Source organism: Hyla sarda, chromosome 8 (assembly GCF_029499605.1).
Source record: "Hyla sarda isolate aHylSar1 chromosome 8, aHylSar1.hap1, whole genome shotgun sequence".
NCBI lineage: Eukaryota > Metazoa > Chordata > Amphibia > Anura > Hylidae > Hyla > Hyla sarda.
In genome coordinates, this window is record NC_079196.1 from 122,646,783 (window position 1) to 122,664,854 (window position 18,072).

The 18,072-nt window shown below is 44.2% G+C and overlaps 1 protein-coding gene across 1 annotated transcript; it reads left to right on the plus strand.

Annotated features, from left to right (window-relative positions):
* The first annotated feature begins 12,430 nt into the window (after positions 1 to 12,430).
* LOC130284375 (posterior protein-like) lies at positions 12,431 to 14,089 on the plus strand. Its single transcript, XM_056534655.1, has one exon. The coding sequence runs from the start codon at positions 12,431 to 12,433 to the stop codon at positions 14,087 to 14,089; it is 1,659 nt and encodes a 552-aa protein (XP_056390630.1).
* The last annotated feature ends 3,983 nt before the right edge of the window (positions 14,090 to 18,072 follow it).

Consider the following 18,072-nt stretch of genomic DNA (forward strand, 5'->3'; position numbering starts at 1 on the left):
GCACTACAGGACATAGACTGGGGGGAGGTGTTCTCGAATACTGATACAGAAGGTAAATGGGACATCTTTAAATCAACTCTAAATAACTATACAGCTAAATATATACCAAAGGGGAACAAATATAAATGATTAAAACTAAATCCTACATGGCTGACGAATGATGTTAAAAGAGCAATAAACAACAAAAAAATAGCCTTCAAAAAATACAAATCTGATGGGTCAGCTACAACATTTAAACCGTACAAGGAGCTTAATAAAATCAGTAAAAATGTAATAAAAATAGCAAAAATTCTAAATGAGAGACAGGTGGCCAAAGAAAGCAAAACTAATCCTAAATATTTTTTTAGATATATAAATACAAAAAAACCAAGGACAGAGCATGTAGGACCCCTTAATAATGATAATGGGGAGGTTGTCACAGGCGATCAAGAGAAGGCGGAGCTACTGAATGGGTTCTTTAGTTCTGTATATACTAGGGAAGAAGGAGGAGCTGACATTGGACAGGTCAGTGCTGGTAACACATCATGTAATGTACTGAACTGGCTTAATGTAGAGATGGTACAAGGTAAGTTAAGTAAAGTAAATGTAAGCAAATCTCCAGGACCGGATGGACTACACCCAAGAGTTCTTAGAGAGGTAAGTTCAGTAATATCTGTACCCTTGTTCATGATATTTAGAGATTCTCTGGTGTCTGGTATTGTGCTAAGGGACTGGTGCAAGGCGAATGTGGTACCAATCTTCAAGAAGGGCTCTAGGTCTTCGCCAGGCAATTATAGACCAGTAAGTTTAACGTGCATTGTGGGTAAATTGTTTGAAGGACTTATAAGGGATTACATAAAAGAATACATAGGGGATAATTGTATTATAAGTGATAACCAGCATGGGTTTACTAAGGATAGAAGTTGTCAAACCAATTTAATTTGCTTTTATGAAGATGTGAGTAGAAGCCTTGACAGTGTCATTGACATCATGGGATGCTATCAGCAGAGCGGCCAGGTTTATGCCCTTGCCCTCTATGATCTCTTTGCGTATGCTGGCCGGGACGTAGGATTCAGGGAACGCGCTTAAGTCCTCAAAAGCCGTACCTGGGACGAGGGCCCTTGATGTGGATGCCACGGGCGCCGGGGGTGGGATGACCTCCTCCTGGACCGGTGGTAAAGGGACCGCGGTATCGGCAATGGGCGTTGCCTGGGTGGCAGCCCTGTCCCTTTTCAATGACTCAAGTTTGTCCTGAAATCCAGTCATCGATGACAGCACAGAGCCATCTCCAGTCCCGGGTACCGTGGCTACACTGCGGCCTGCCAGAGGATTCTCCAACAAAAGTCTGTACAGCTCAGCTTTCCTGGCGGTTTCTGCAAAAGGTACTCCCCTCTTGCGCAACTCCTCCATGATCCTAGGGATCATCCACACTCGATAAGAAGAGACACTGCCTCTGTCCGAAGCCCTGGCCGGAGTCTCCGGAATCGACATAGCCTCCTCAATATCGGATGCATTGGACATGCTGGCTGGCAACCTAACCGGTCCAATAAAGGGTACCAGTGGACAAACAAAAAGGGGCATGAGTAACCAGACTTACTGGCCTACCACCCTGGCCACATTGCGACAACAGAATTTACATGCACACACATCTCCATGTATCCCTGAACATGGACACAAACATATGCATGAACTGTCCCTTTTTTATTTTTTTTTAAACACACCTGGAACTGCCTCCCCAACTTCAAAAGCAACGTCACCAAGAGCTAAGCCCTGAAGATAAACAAAAAACGCTCATATAAAAATCACTCACTGATGAAAGGACGTGTGATGAAAATATCACCCATTGGAGTGAAAGGCCTCTGTGTGACTGAATATGTGTGCTGTATCCAGCCTGTGCGGTGGGGGAAGTGATTTATATCATATATTATTAGCCAGACTATATATTATTTTTTTTAGCACAATTTTTAACCTATAGTCGATATTGCTCTGAAAATGTGTCAGTAACAATATGAGTAAATTATTTGCCCCCCAAAGATGTGTCGGGTATGATGGGCTAATCACTTATACTACCACTACCCCAATTGAAATTGCTCTGGAAGACGAGTCAGTAACAATATGATAAAGCGAGTTGCCACCCGAAGATGTGTCAGGTATGATGGGCTCCTCACTTATGCTACTGCTATTTGAGTTTGCACTGAATGAAATAGTATTCAAGGTGGAGAGGCATAGCAGGATGCAGCTCCTGAATGCCTGAAAATGAACGACCATTGTGGAGTCGGGACTGTTGTCAGCCGACCTGAGGTGGGGGTTTGTGTGTGTGCAAGCAGCCATGTGTAAAAAAAAAAAATATATATATATATACACACACACATTTTTTTTTTTTTTTAACACACCTGTAACTGGCAAGACGCTGACGATGTATAGTCCCAGAACAATGAATCACACAACTTCAACTATAGGGACAGTAATGATAGAGTGGCCATCAAACTTGTGACATTGACCTGCCACCAGTTGCGCCCTCTGTGCTGAACTACCACCACCATCTGCCCAACTACCTTCCCCTCCCCCCTGCCGCAATGCCCGCTGCCAGCTGTTTCTGCCATCACTGCCCTCTGTGACTACCACCACCTGTGTGGTGATTCTCTGGCAGGCACCTGTAGTAATAACCATCAACATTGAACCCTAGCCGGAGCATGTGACCTGACCCTGGTCCCTGTTGCCCTGACCTCCAGTCAGCCCCTCCATGTGTCAGCTGGGCACCGCACTGGCAGAGCGGCAGACCACCGCTGCCATGCTGGAGAGCTAGCATGCAATCAGAGCACCCGGGATGTGAGGATCACTCTGCCGTGCCCCGGCCTCGAGAGCTGTTTAGAGAGGAGCGGCGGGTCCCCCTCTGAGCTCTGTCAGCGAACGTTTGACCCGCAATAGCCCTGCTGCAGCAGAATCACTGCACCAGGGCTGGGGGCGGGTGTGACCTCCCTCGATCCGGTGGGGTACACCGGCCAAGACCGAGGGTTGGACTTGAAATGGCAGCGCGACCGCCCACCGGCATCGCATGATATCCCGCGTCACCGCACACATGACCACCGGGATGACGCGGCAGACTGCGCAGCCATGTGCACGATGCCCTGGATACCGGTGCCGCCGCAGCGCCACCGATCAGTGACGTGGCTGCGAACGTGACCGGAGGTAGGCGGGCTGTGAGGGGGATATCGCCACCAGTGGTGACACCGTGGCAACCAGATGAATAAAACAGGCCGGTGGCGAAGCGAACCGCCCGCCGTGACAACCATAATAAGTGAACATACCATGGCGGGTATACGTTTGAAAAGTGACAGAGACCAGGCCGTTACCTCGCATTAGCGAGGCAACAGGACTTACCTGTACTGGCAAACTTGTAACTTTGTATAAAACCAACGAAAACCGCGACTTCTCTCCCTCCTAGCGTATGAGCTCACAGCAGTGCTTCTGTAAAGAGAACACTGCAAACGCAAAACACGCCCAGAAGAGGGGGATTGTGGACCTTTTATAGTCCTCCGCCCCTCCCACAAACCCAGTCTTGCAGACTGATTACATGTGGTATGACACTATGAGGTATGAGTACTATGAGCAGTTTAATGCTGTAGACATGCTATGAGCCCGTGGCCACAACCGCACGAAACAATGAATGCGGTGAACATGTGAACAACTTAAGAACCGTGAGCGTGTGACCACTATAACTATATAAGATGCTCTACTCGTGTGCACCTTGTACCAGTAATGCGTGTATGCCCATTATAAACCAAGCGTATAAACCGTATGGATACCATGATCGTGCAAATAATGAGTATTACACTGTGTGTACAATGATTTAATGAGATGTAGCCTATGTTCTATCTCTTCAGAGCATTGCACCCTACTGTATACAGTATGCTATATTGAAACAAGACACTCTGCAGAGCATTGCACCACCACACACAGCATATGCTACCTTGCAACAAGATCCTCTGCAGAGTATTGCACCACACCAAACACAGTACATGCCACCCTGTGTTGCAACGAGACCCTTTGAAGAGCACTGCACCACACTGCACATGCTAACTGTAACGACCCTCTGCAGAGTATTGCACTATACCGTATATAGTATATATTATATTGTAACAAGACCATCTGCAGAGCATTGCACCATAACTGTATATCATGTATACTTTATTGTAACAAGACCATCTGCAGAGCATTGCACCATAACTGTATATCATGTACACTATATTGTAACAAGACCATCTGCAGAGCGCTGCACTATACTGTTATACAGTACATGTTATATTGTAACGAGACCCTTTGCAGAGCATTACACTTTACCGTATACTGCAAGGGCACCGTATACCCCGCAGAGCACCGCAGCACACAGCAAAAGTTATATTGAAACGACTCCTTGCAGAGCATTGTACCACACTGAATACAGCAAACATTATATTGAAACAACCTTCCGCAGAACATTGTACTATACTTCAGATTAACGATAGCAGACAAGCTGACAGGACCGCCTAACGAGCGGCCATACAGAGAACTGGGCAGCTGCCGCAACCTGTCCCAAGGGCATAGACAATTGTAGCTGTGCGGGCGGTCCACATGCCGCCATGAGGCAGCTGGCGGGCTGCGCGAGATGCTGAGGCTGCGCCACCGCCAGCACCGATTTAACTCACCTGCTTGCTGCCTGGACCCCACTACCGCTGCGGGCAGAGCCAGCAAGAACCATACCTGCCCTATATTACCTTATAATCAGAGTGAGACACAGCATCCCCAGATAAGACAGCCAGGGGAGCTGCCAGGGATGCCACGCCTGCACCCCCCAAGCCAGATTCATGAACAGCGAGGTCTCGGCACCGTGAGCAGCAGCTCTGAAGATTTTTGCGGGAGATTCAAACACCATGCACAGGAAGCAGAGATTCCACAAACGACACGTGCTCCGCCCCTGTAGGCGAGGGGAGAGTTATATACACACGCCCCCACCTGTTCCCAATAAGCCCCACCTGGAAGGGCAGGGAGCGATAATTACTTCCGCCCCTCTCACAAATACAGCCCTGCAGGCTTTATACATATAAAACTTAATGTGTCTGTGTATGTATGTTCCACATTAACGTCCAAACGGCTAAAGATATTAACATGAAACTTGGCACACATGTTACTTATATGTCAACAACAAACATAGGATAGGTCATTTAACCCTTACTCACTCCCATTTGCCAGGGTCTGGGTTTTTGTTTAAAGTCCCATACAAGTCTATAGGAAATATATGTTACTGCATAACTTCCAAACGGCTGGAGATATTTCGATAATACTTGGTCACATGTTACTTATATGTCAACTTAAAATATAGGATAGATAATTTAACCCTTAACTACCCCCATTTGTGAGGGTCTAGGTTTTTGTTTAAAGTCCCATGCAAAGCAATGGGAAATGTATGTTCCCACATAACGTCCGTACGGCTGGAGATATTTCAATACCTGGTACACATATTACAGGTCGGGATATGAGGACAGGATGGGAGACCGGGATAGGAGGTTGAAGGGGTTACTGTATTGTATGCATCCATCACACAGTGTCTTTATCCCGTCAGCATTTAATGTTATCTCTTTGCTAGGAATGTAGCCGCGAAGGTTAATTAACCATATTAGGACTTCCTATTCTTACATGTGTTATGGCTTTCTCGATCATCTGTCTCTCCCATGAATTCTCTCAGAAACCTCCGTATACCTAATATTATAGGCTAGAGATTATGCCAAATATTTGAGTGACGGAAGGAGGGGTGCAACCCCCCCCCCTATACTATGTGCTTACGGACTGCTGAATAAACTCAGGGTGATTATAAGAGGTGCTCCGGGAGCCCCATATCACCTTAGTCAGAGATAAGTGCACTTAAAACTAAAAGAAGCTGTTCGGGGAGAAGAAGGTTACAAGCTTGATTTAACTCTTATATATATGTAGTTTGTAATAATAAGAAATTTTAGAAGTGATAAGATCATTTGTTTGTGTGAGACGTTGACCGGGTGGTAAGTGTACGGTCAAATCTCACTGTGATTTTTTTGTACTAACATCATTGACTGTGTAAAATTGCATGCGTTGTGGAGAGCTGCAAGACGCCCCACCCCTCTGGCTAGGAGAGAATCTGTTGACCCAGAGACCGGTGAACGCAAGTGGCGGCTCAAAACAGCACTAGTCTATAGGGGTTTTGGGAGAGTGAGCAAACATTAAGACACGAGTCCGCTGATCAGTTGACAGGAATTGTCGGAGCCTTTGCGGCTCAGTACAGCCAGTCCTGACAGTGATTGTATGATCGCACTCCAAAACCAAACATACTAACATGGGAGCTAAAGGCTCCAAAACTAAGTACCCTAAACCAGAGCCAGGGGAAACTTTCAAATGTTATGTAACTCGTGTTAGTCCAAAAAAACTATTACCTGATCAATCCATGGGTAGACGATTTAGCAGGCTGGACTGAGGTAATGGATTCTGCAGATCCATTCCCCAGAGACGGTGACAATAGTGTGTATCATATGGATATGGTCAAAGGACTATGTCTGGGTGATAAGGCAGCCTGGCCGCATTTTGATGCGGACCCTTCCTGGGACATGGATTATATGTCCAAGGGAGGGGAACAGTGGCTAGAAATAGCCCCCCATTGGTATGATGCAGGTAATAAGAAAAGGAATAAGAACCACAGCTGTCCCAAAGATGATAGGTCCCTTCATGAGATAGAACGGGAAATAAGTTTGAAAGGGAGAGACCAGAAATTTCCACCACCACCCCCTTCACCGTATAACAGACCCCCTTCAGTAGTGCCTCAGTACCCAGTGTTGACTCCAGATGAAGAAGATGCAGTCACAGCAGTCATAACTAGGAGAGCTCCCCAGCCACAACCTTTAGCAGAATTAGCAGGAGGGGAGGGAGCTGCAGGAAGAGATAAGGACGCTGGTGCTGAAGGAGTTACTAGCGGGGGGTCCAGACCCGCAGTATGTCTGATAAACAAGAAGTAAGGGAAGAAGTTAAATTGTTTGCCCCTTTTCTAACAGCAGGACAGCATCTTATAAAAAAGCCCATAGATCTAGAGACCATTGACAGGGAATACATTACAGATCACACTTTCAGCATTATACCTAAGTGCCCCGTGAGTCTTCTTGGGAGAGATCTGTTTGTAAAGCTGGGATTGCAGCTCACATTTGAAAACAATGGTATCAGTATATACTCTGATGCTTTGCCCATTGTAACTCCTTTGCCCAAGTACACCTGTATATCAGAAACAATACCCCCTTTCAAGAGAATAACTTGATGGACTTAGGGCAATGATAGAAGAATTCCTAGAAAAAGGAATCCTAAAAGAGGTGATTTCACCCTACAGCACGCCCGTCAATCCAGTGACAAAGGCAGATGGTACTACCGGCTTTCTACAGGATTTGAGGGCAATAAACAACATCAATGTGCCTATTGCTCCTATTGTCCCAGATGTCAATTCACTTCTTTCTGCCATTCCTGCAGACGCTGTCTATTTCAGTGCGATAGATCTGAAGAATGCTTTCTTTTCTATCCCAGTTGATAAGGCGACCAGACCACTTTTTGCTTTTTCCTTTGACGGACGTCAACTGACCGGGTGCAGAATGCCCCAGGGATATGCTGATTCACCTGTTGTGTACAGCATAGTCCTCCAAGCCACATTAAAACCATGGTACTCCCCCCAAGGTTCTGTGCTGCTGCAATATGTCAATGATTTGTTGTTATGTAGCATGTCAGCGGAGGCCAGCATTCAGGATGGTTTATCACTGTTACAATGGTTATCAGGATGTGGTCACAAAGTGGCACTTAAGAAAATGCAATGGTGTAAAATGCAGGTGAAATATTTAGGGTTTGTCCTCACGAAGGGAGAAAGGAGAATCAGCACAGAAAGGGTCAGGTCTATTGCGGGCCTGGTCACCCCGCACACCAAGAAAGAAATGCTTTCCTTCCTTGGTATGATAAACTACTGTAGACAATGGATCCCTGATTGCTCCTACTATGACAATGTTCTGAGGCAAGCCACTCTGGAACAGAGTCCAGATTTGGTAAAATGGTCTCCTGGAATGTATGATGCATTTGATTATTTGAAATGTTCGCTCATGTCGAGTACGGGGCTTGGCCTCCCTGACTACAAAATGTCTTTTCACATGTTTGCACGCCAAAATTGTAAAACCATGGGGGGGGTGCTGACACAAGAACATGTAGGCAAGTTACGTCCTTGTGCATTTTTCTCAAAGGTGATGCCCACCTCTGTACAGGGGATGCCGGCATGTCTGCGTTCCCTTGCAGCCTGTGCAATGATGGTAGAACTGACAACTCCGATTACCCTGGGACACTTGACCTTCCTGCACACCACACATGATGTTGTAGGCTTACTTAAAGGTGTACATACACAGCACATGTAAGAACAAAGATTGGTGCTATCCAATTTTGCAGAAAAATCCAAAAACAGGATTGATCTGCAAAGAGGGGAAGCCGTGCATACCAAAATACAACGCATCTGTCTTCATTGCACATTTTTATACAGTTTCAGCTCTGCTAATCCTACATTCCTCATGCTGCTTCACATGCTTTTCCCTTCACAACCTTGAGTCTCCCTACTGATGTTTCCACATCACTGATGTAAAGCAGTTAGTCACAGATGTATCACATGTTTGAGAAACAATCCTAACAACCCATTGATGATTCCTCACCAACACCTTGACTACCCCACTACACCATTCACTCACTTGCAGGTGGATTACACACATATACCTAAAACAAAAGGGAAACAGGAATATGCATTAGTGATAGTGGACATGTTCTCCAGATGGCCAGAAGTCTTTCCTACAAGGTCAGAGGATGCTAAAACTACAGCCAAAATCCTGACCCAACAGATAGTCCCAAGGTGGGGATGTCCTCTGGTCATTGAATCAGACCGTGGGCCGGCCTTTACCTCAAAGCTCAACAAGGAGATAGTAAGACTGTTACAGGTGAAGTGGAAATTCCATATTCCATATCACCCAGAGAGTTCAGGGGTCGTGGAACGGATGAACAGAACAGTGAAAGACAAACTTAGGAAGGCCACTGCTGGAACATTCGAAAAATAGAAAACAAACCCTGCCCATAATACTTGCAGAGATCAGAATGACACCTAATAAGAAGCTAGGGTTGTCACCATTTGAAATTCTAATGGGTAGGCCCTTCCCTACACCCTGGGCACAGCGCCCCCTAGTGATACAGGAAGGGGATTTGGACCTGATCAGAGATGAGTATGTTATTAATCTGATCAAGGTCCTCAGTAAAACTGAAGAAAAAGTTGCTTGTAAATCTCTCTCTCTTCCACAGGAACCAACTCACCCAACTCCAGGTAGGAGACCAGGTGATTGTCAAGGCCCTCCAGAAGGGAAAGAAGCCGGGGAGCTTCATCTACGGACAACCCACTGAGGTAGTCGCCATCACCAGAACAGCGGTCCTCACTGAGCAGTCACCCACTTGGATCCACGCCACAAGGATCAAGCTGTTAAAGAAAAGAGAGGTACTAACGGAGGCAGACAGCCCTGACCCCCAACTAGGCGAAGAAGGGGTACAAACGGGGGCAGACAGCTCTGACCCCCAACTAAGCGAAGGTCTCCATGAGTTCTGGCAGCCTTGACCTCGAAAAAGGCGGAAAAGGGGTACAAACGAGGGCAGACAGCCCTGACCCCCAACTAGGCGAAGAAGGGGTACAAACGGGGGCAGACAGCCCTGACCCCCAACTAAGCGAAGGTCTCCATGAGTTCTGGCAGTTAATTGACAAGAATGACACTGATTGCGGAACCTGGAAAATGAAATACCCTTTGCTAACAGAGACCCCACACTCAGGGGCAGGTATACACATATACCCAGGGAATTACACATGCTATAGGGGAGAAAAGGAAGGTGTCAATAGAAAGAACTTTACAAAGGGATATTGTGCTAGTTATAGCTCTGTAGAAGTGTCACTCACTCAGAACCAAGTTTTTTCAATAGGTGACATTTACTGGATCTGTGGCGATGGTAAAATAAGATTTAAGCTAGAGGGCAAGTGGAAAGGAGAGTGTGTTCTAGCTAAAGCCATTATGAACATTCTCATATTCGCAGAAGGGGGAGAACACGTAAACTCTTCCACAAAAAGGATAAAGAGGTCAACACCTGCAGGTAGCTTCGATCCACATGTATACATAGACACAATAGGGTCCCAAGAGGGGTCCCTGATGAGTTTAAAGCCAGGAATCAAGTAATTGCGGGCTTTGAATCTATCCTTTCTATAATCACTGTGAACAAAAATGTAGACTGGATTAATTACATTTACTATAATCAACACAGGTTTGTAAACTACATAAGGGATGCATTACGAGGTGTTGCAGAGCAGCTCCAAGCTGATTCAATTATGACATTTCAGAACAGAATGGTCTTAGATATGATTCTGGCAGAAAAAGGTGGGGTGTGCAAAGTGCTTGTGGATCCTACATCATGCTGCACCTTCATACCTAACAACACTGGTCCCAATGGTAAAGTAACTATTGCAATACAAAAGTTAGAGGACCTGTCTAAAAAAGAACTCAGGTATTACAGATCCTTGGGATCAATATTTTGGATGGTTTACTAACTGGAAACATGCATGAACACAATTAGTGTTGGAAGTCAACATTGGACTGATACAATCAGATATGGTGGGAAGACAGGATATGGGGAGTGAATATGCTTTCTCCCCCAGGTGTAAATAGAAATGTCAATAGGCCTGGCATCTGGACATCTTGTTTGATCCTATTGTAAGCAGCAGTATTGATAAGCCTGAACATTTGGTTTTAAACTGTTGGGAAGCCATAAACAACAATGCTGAACCACAAGGATAAAAGTGAGCCTCCTGTCCTGAGGAGATGAAAGCAGCCCCTGCGGTGTCGCACACAATGGACTACGCATCTATAATGGAGTGAACATCCTGTTGGCATCAAGGTGTGAATCCCAAGGACTTGCATTTGTAATGGAGTAGACATCCTGTCACCCGATCAAGGTGTAATTCCCATTGACTTATCTGAGGTACAAGGGCGCCATCCACAGGAAGATGTACCTACTGCAACAATATTCAGAGACTGACCCGTATCTGGTTACTGCGAGTTGATTGGAGAGATTATAACAAAGAAGGCCGGACAATACCGGAGCAAAGGGTGGAGTTATGGGTGTGAATGTGGTTTGATGTGATATATATACTAGGCTAAATTGTATGGCAGTAGATTAGTATTAGATCTAGATACTAGGTTTTATATTTTATATGTTTATTAATGCTTATATTCTTTACCAAGTATAGGACATTGAAGGGAGGTTTTGCTATATACTTTATTTTATTTTGCTTTGTAGCATTTCATGTTATTTTTCCTTTTGCTAAGTAAATAAGCTATTTCTTAAAGTCTGGATTCCTCATATTTCAAAGACTAATTCAGGATAGAGTAGGTAGCAGATTACAACAGATACAACATTTGGCACCCCAGCGGATCGTGGAATAAAATACTCTACGAAGGACCCAGACGTTCAAATCTGCTTTATCCAGTTCCTGAAAGTCCAAGGAGTATCCTGCATGGTGACCAGACCAAAACCACTTCAAGAGAGACAGAGCGAGGGGAAATTTCCTTGGTGGATAAGTAGCATGCTGGTTCGTGGATACTAAAAGACACCTGAGAAATCAACCTGAATTTCTGGAAAACACTGCATCAATGAGCGGACGCGTTTAATTGGTGAGTATAAGTTCCTTTACTTGTATCGTATATAAGCAATGTTATGTTATGTGTGTTGTTGATAGTCTATGAAGTTCAGGCCTGTATAATTGTTAAAGTGTTAATTGTTGCCGGCAAGTTAGGGTTAGTACCCTGTTGACTGAAGTACTCATAGGATCTAAAGGATAAAACCAGACATCTCTGCGAGGAAAGTGAGGGAGAGTAAGCTCTCTGAACCTCATGTTAAGGGGAAGTAGCCTTATGCCTCAATAGGAGATCACTCTTGGCCTGGATCTTGGATCGGTAGTTGATCAGGTATATGAGGTACGGTCAGTCAGGAATTGGTAAGGTCATGAGACTCTGAAAGTGATTTTGGAGTGTGAATTACCGTAGGGAGGATTATGTGAAATCTTTGTCCCTGGTGTAGTAAATTGTCATTTACTGTTTGTAGTAATTTTGTGTTTATTTGTAGTAAGTTATTACTCAATAATATAGTAATTATTTGAGATATCTTTGTTTCTTTGTGTATTATCATTTACTGGCTATAGTAGTTTATTTGGTATATCTTTGTTTCTTTGTGTATTATCATTTACTGGCTATAGTAGTTATTTGAGATATCTTTGTTTCTTTGCGTACTATCATTTACTGGCTATAGTAAGTTGGTGATATCTAGTTATTGTTATCTGTAGTTCTAGGAATTGTAGGTAAAAATGGAAATTGTAAATCAATTTGTTGGAAAGTATGCATCTGCTAGTTTTAAGATTTGTACAGATGATGCATTGACACACCAGTTTAATGATATTATGAAACAATGTGATGAGCAGAATGCGAGTAGCAAACATAGAAAGGCGAGTAAAAAAGCAAAGAAAGAGAAATTAGCTAATATGTTGTGTATGTTAATGAAAATGAAAGAGATTGCAGAACAAAAGGAATTGCAATGGTATTCTGAAAAGGCTCAGTTAAGGTGTGAGCTGGATAAGGTTGAACAGGATATTACTGTGGCTATTGCTAGTGCTGGAAGTGATGGTTGTGAGTGTGAAGAGCTCAGAGAGGAAGTGGACAGACTGGTTCAACAGAATTGTGATTTGGAGGATGAAATACAGGAATATGAGGAAAGATGTAGGCTTAGAGATCTACAAATTGCATCATTAGGAGAAAAAGAAGCAAAGAATGATGATGTTGTGAGAGCACTTAAGAATCAGTTACATGATGCTAATAAACAATTGGTTCATAAAGAGCATTGCAGTGGGACCTTGAGACCTCAGGAAAATGTAAAAGTTAATAATTGTTATTGTGGCAATCAAACACAAATGTATGGTTCCCCTGAACAGGAGAAAAGAGATAGGAAATGGGGGGAGGAGCAGCCTATTTGCACTGCAGATGATCTACAATCGACCCCAGATCATAGTTCCTCTCTCTTTATTCCTGTATCAGATGGAAGTAGACAAAGAAGGGATAGTTTGCATATTCATGGTAGCAATCGTGTCCAATCCACAACACTCTCTATACAGGACAAAACAAACCTATGCCAAATTTTGGGGAAATTTGATACAAGTGCCTCACCCATTAGTCTTTCCAATAGGTTGGAAGCTGTGGTTACGCAGTATAATCTCAACAATAGAGATGCATGTGACTTATTTCGTGTATGGCTCCCATCTCAGCTTTGTGAGAAGTTGCAGCCTCCTGTGGGCACTCACAAAGGATTATCTGCAGAACTCAACTCCAACTGGGGAAATGCAAATGATAGGCTGAAAGAGTTGCATAGAGTGATGGGAGGAAGAGATACCAGAGGTACCAATGCCCTAGAGAATGCTAAGTTAAAGAGAGGGGATGACCCAATTATTTTCTGCAGTGAATATTTGACCATATTTCGTGCTACCTATAACTGTCCTGACATGTCTCCTGACGACAGCAGTTTTCTCTATTCAATGGCTAATAAATGCACTTTTGTTGACTATCCAACAAAGGTTGCCTTAAGGAATGCAAATTCCTATCAAGCCTTTTTGAATATCTTAAAGGACTGGATTCAGGAGACTAGTCATGACAGCAAGCCCCAAAAGAGAATATCAGAGGTAGTTAAGAATGAAGGCAAAGTGAGATTTATGGGAAAGTGTTACAAGTGTGGAAATATGGGTCATACTATGAGAGAGTGCAGAAGTACTAGGAAAGGTAACAGCAAAGATTTGATACCAAAAAAACTGCAACAAAAGCAAGGATTAAATAATGAAGCTGATAGAGTACCTCAGACTCCTGAAGCTACATTATATGGTCCACTTTTGAAGGAGATCAGGAGGATAGGCAAAGCAATAGCAGAGATGCCAGATGAATTAAAGGCCCCACCTCCAACAAATCCTTATATGAAACAATAGGGATGTCAGGCCCCTGTGTTGTCCCTAGTGTGCCAGCTAGATAGGGACAAGGGCGGTAGACCACGTATCCAGGGTACGGTAGGGGGCCATCGTACAAAGATTTTAATGGATACGGGGGCAGCCGTAAGTTTGACTAATTTGGATTTGACTGTGAACCCTAATGGTAAACACATTTTCCTAAGAGGCTTTGGTGGACAGCTGGTACCCTCTAAACAATCTGTGCCTATAAATATAAACATGGGAAACCTAGGTGTGGAGCATAGTCTGTACCTATCTCCAACACACGAAGGTACCATTATTGGCTCAGATGTGATGAGAGATCATGGGCTTGTTGTTGATCTGTGTAATTGGATGTTGTGGAAAGGATCACGATACAAAGGCTGCCTTAGGATGATTACTGACAACTATGGAATTGATGCGATCAAAAGTACTGACTCTCTGGACCCTGCTGCATTGTTAAAAACTGAGGACAGACAACTGGCTGATATTTTGTGGCAACATAACAAGGTGTGGGCAACATCAAAAACTCATTGTGGCAAAGTTTCAAACATGGTAGTGATGGTAGAAGGCCCAGATCCCCCTCCCCAGAGGCAATACAAAATACCTCCTGAGTCCATTCCATATATCAAAAAAATACTGGAGGAATTACTGGCCCAAAATGTAATCAGGGAGTGTCAGTCAACAAACAACGCCCCCTTGTGGCCAGTCAAGAAACCAAATGGTTGGAGGCCTACTCTGGACTATAGGGCATTAAATAAGTGTACCCCTCCTGTTACAAATGTGGTCGCCAAAATGCCCGACATGATGACAACGCTAAAACCATCTTCCACGGTGTACTCATCAATAGATATCTCAAATGGGTACTTTTCAATCCCCATACATCCTGATTGCCAGTACAAATTTGCATTTACATTTCAAGGGAAGCAGTACACATTTTGTCGGTTGCCACAGGGCTTCAAGTCCAGTTCAACGTACTTCCATAAATGCATGGTTGAGATATTGTTGTCATTTTCGGAGCCTGACTGTATTGTACAATATGTGGATGACATATTGCTCCAAACTGACAACAAGGAAAAACACTACGTATTACTGAAAGAGTTGTTGGCGCTTCTTGAAAATGCAGGCCTTAAGTTAAATCCTACTAAGGCCCAGTTAATGAAGGATTCAGTGACCTTCTTGGGAGTCATAGTTTCAAAAGGGGGGAGGATTCCTGACCCAAACAAGTGTGAAACTATACAGAAATTACCTAGGCCAAACACAAAAACATCCCTCAGACAATTTTTGGGAATGGTTGGATTTTGTAGGGACTTCATAGAGGGGTTTGCTGAGAAAGCCAAGCCGCTCTATGAACTCTTGAAAGGGAACACACGAGAAGCAGACCCCCTTGAGTGGATGCAAGAGCATGAGGAAGCTTTTGTTAGGCTGAAGATCAGCCTCACTCAGGCACCTGCTCTAAGCAATCCAAACCCAGATTTACCATTTGCAATACAGGTTAACGCCTCCAAGATAGCAATTACGGCTGTGTTGCTGCAGGAGAGACAAGGTAAATGGGTTCCTGTTGGATACCTATCAAGGTTATTGAGTCCTGTGGAAATAGGATTTGAGGACTGTGTCAGGAATCTTTTGGCAGTGCACTGGGCAGTCATAGCTACAGAACACATAGTGGGGTTTGCCAAAATCATCTTACAAACTCCTCACACTCCCATCAAGATGCTCTTGGAGCGGACACTCAGTGGGGTGTCATCTCAAAGGGTAGCTAGATGGCTGGTAGATCTGACACCAAGAAACATCACTGTAGCGCACAGTGCCTCCTATGTGCTGCCACAATTGATGCAATACGAAGGCGAGAAACATGATTGTGGAGAGGTGCATAGGACTAAGACACAGGAAGTGTTTAGATTGACAACCGGAAAGGAAGATCTTAAAATTTGGGTAGATGGATCTAGGTATTGGGAAGAGGGACAGTTTCACACAGGGTACGCCATGTGGTGTCCACAGACCTATGAACGAGTTCTCATCAAGTGCCCAAGAAATTTCTCCGCTCAAAGAGCAGAGTTGGAAGCGGTAAGAGAAGCCATTTCTCACTTTCAGTCAGGCCCAATTGCTATCTTTTCTGATAGTGCTTATGTTACTAGATCACTAACTGAGTACATGCCTTTGTGGCACACAAGAGGATTTAGTGATGCATCAGGCAAGACACTTGCGCATGGTTCAGTGTTGAAGGGCATTTGGGACAAAGCCTGTTTAGAACCACAAAGAATAGCAATAATAAAGGTAAAGGCACATCAGAAGGGCATGGATGAAATTACAGTTGGCAACAATGAGGTAGACAAGCTAGCAAAAGAAGCAGCAGTCATGGGGGCCAGGTGGACTCCCTATGATATTGAGGGAAGGCAGGCCTGGGATGAACATAACAGTGAGGACAGAGACAAAATCGATGTAGAGCTTGAATGCCTGCCTATTGTTAGAACACCAACACCATGCTTAGCAGCGGAGCAGGATAAAGACCCTAAGTTGCAGCAAATCAAATGCTCCATTAGGGAAGAGATAGCACCTATACCCCAAAACTACATTCTCCAGGATGATCTGTTGCTTAGAGAAACCTCAGACGGCCCTAGATTTGTGGTACCATGTCAGTATCAAAAGGACATTGCAAAAGAAAACCATAGACTGACAGGTCATATGGGCACTGAGGGTACCTTAAAATTTGTTCAAGCAAAATACTGGTGGGAGAACATGAAAGACACTGTTCTGGGGGTTATGCAAGAATGTTTGATCTGTGCTCAAATGAACCCAAGACCAAAAGGACAAAGGCCTGTGCTGTCCAGGATACCGTTGGCAGAAGGACCATGGGAAAGGTTGCAAATTGACTTTGTTGGTCCTTTGCCCAGCGCTCCTGGAGGGTACCGATATTTGCTGGTGGTAATTGATGTGTTTTCTAAATGGGTGGAAGCTTTGCCCATGAGGAAAGACACTGCAGCAGCAACAGCAAAAGCCCTATGGAGGGAGGTCATCTCAAGGTGGGGATTCCCTAAGGTCATAGAATCAGACAGGGGCACACATTTCACAGGGAAGATCATGACAGACATGTGTGAGATGTTGAATGTTGAACAGAAATTTCATGTACCATATCATCCCCAATCATCAGGAATGGTAGAAAGAATGAACAGAACGCTAAAGGAAAGACTTAAAAAAATGGTATTACAATCTGGAAATAACTGGTTATGCCACTTACCCACAATTCTAATGGCCATACGGGGTACAGAGGCAAGAGGAACCTCAATCACTCCATATCAATTAATGACTGGTAGGATAATGAACCTGTGCCACCCTGCAGACCCACAGCTTAGTACACCAATGAGGGAGAGTGCCGAGAAAGAAAAATTCCTTACACAGTTACAGGACCAAATACAGAAATATCTGCACTTTGCAGCCTCCAATATGGCACCAAGGGCAAAAGAAGAATCTGGCAGGCCACCGATTAAACTAGAAGTAGGAGACAGGGTAATGGTAAAGAACTTTGTGCCTAAGTCTTCATGGGATGCAAATTGGATGGGCCCTTTCCTGGTGACAGTGAAACTGAGTGATCAGGTTGTAAAGGTCAAACGAGTGGACAGTAAGAAAGGGGTCAAATGCATGAAAAGAAGGGATATGGATATGTGGGTTCATGCAGATCAATGTAAAAGAATATAACTGATAAGAATGTGATGCTTCTCTTGTTCTTTATTCCAGGATCCTACATGAAGCGTGAGTTAACAGGCTGAAATTTCCGGATTCTGGATATGGAGATTACAACAATTTTGTTGATGATTGGCATCACCCATGCTATTGGATTGCATGATTTTGAACAATCAGGGGATGAAGACACACATATGTTTCCAGATGGTGAACATGAAAAGGCAGTATTTATATCACCTGTAACAGCTATGGATTTGCCACAAAGTGATAATAGCCACAAAGTCAGGAGTAGGAAAGTGCGACTC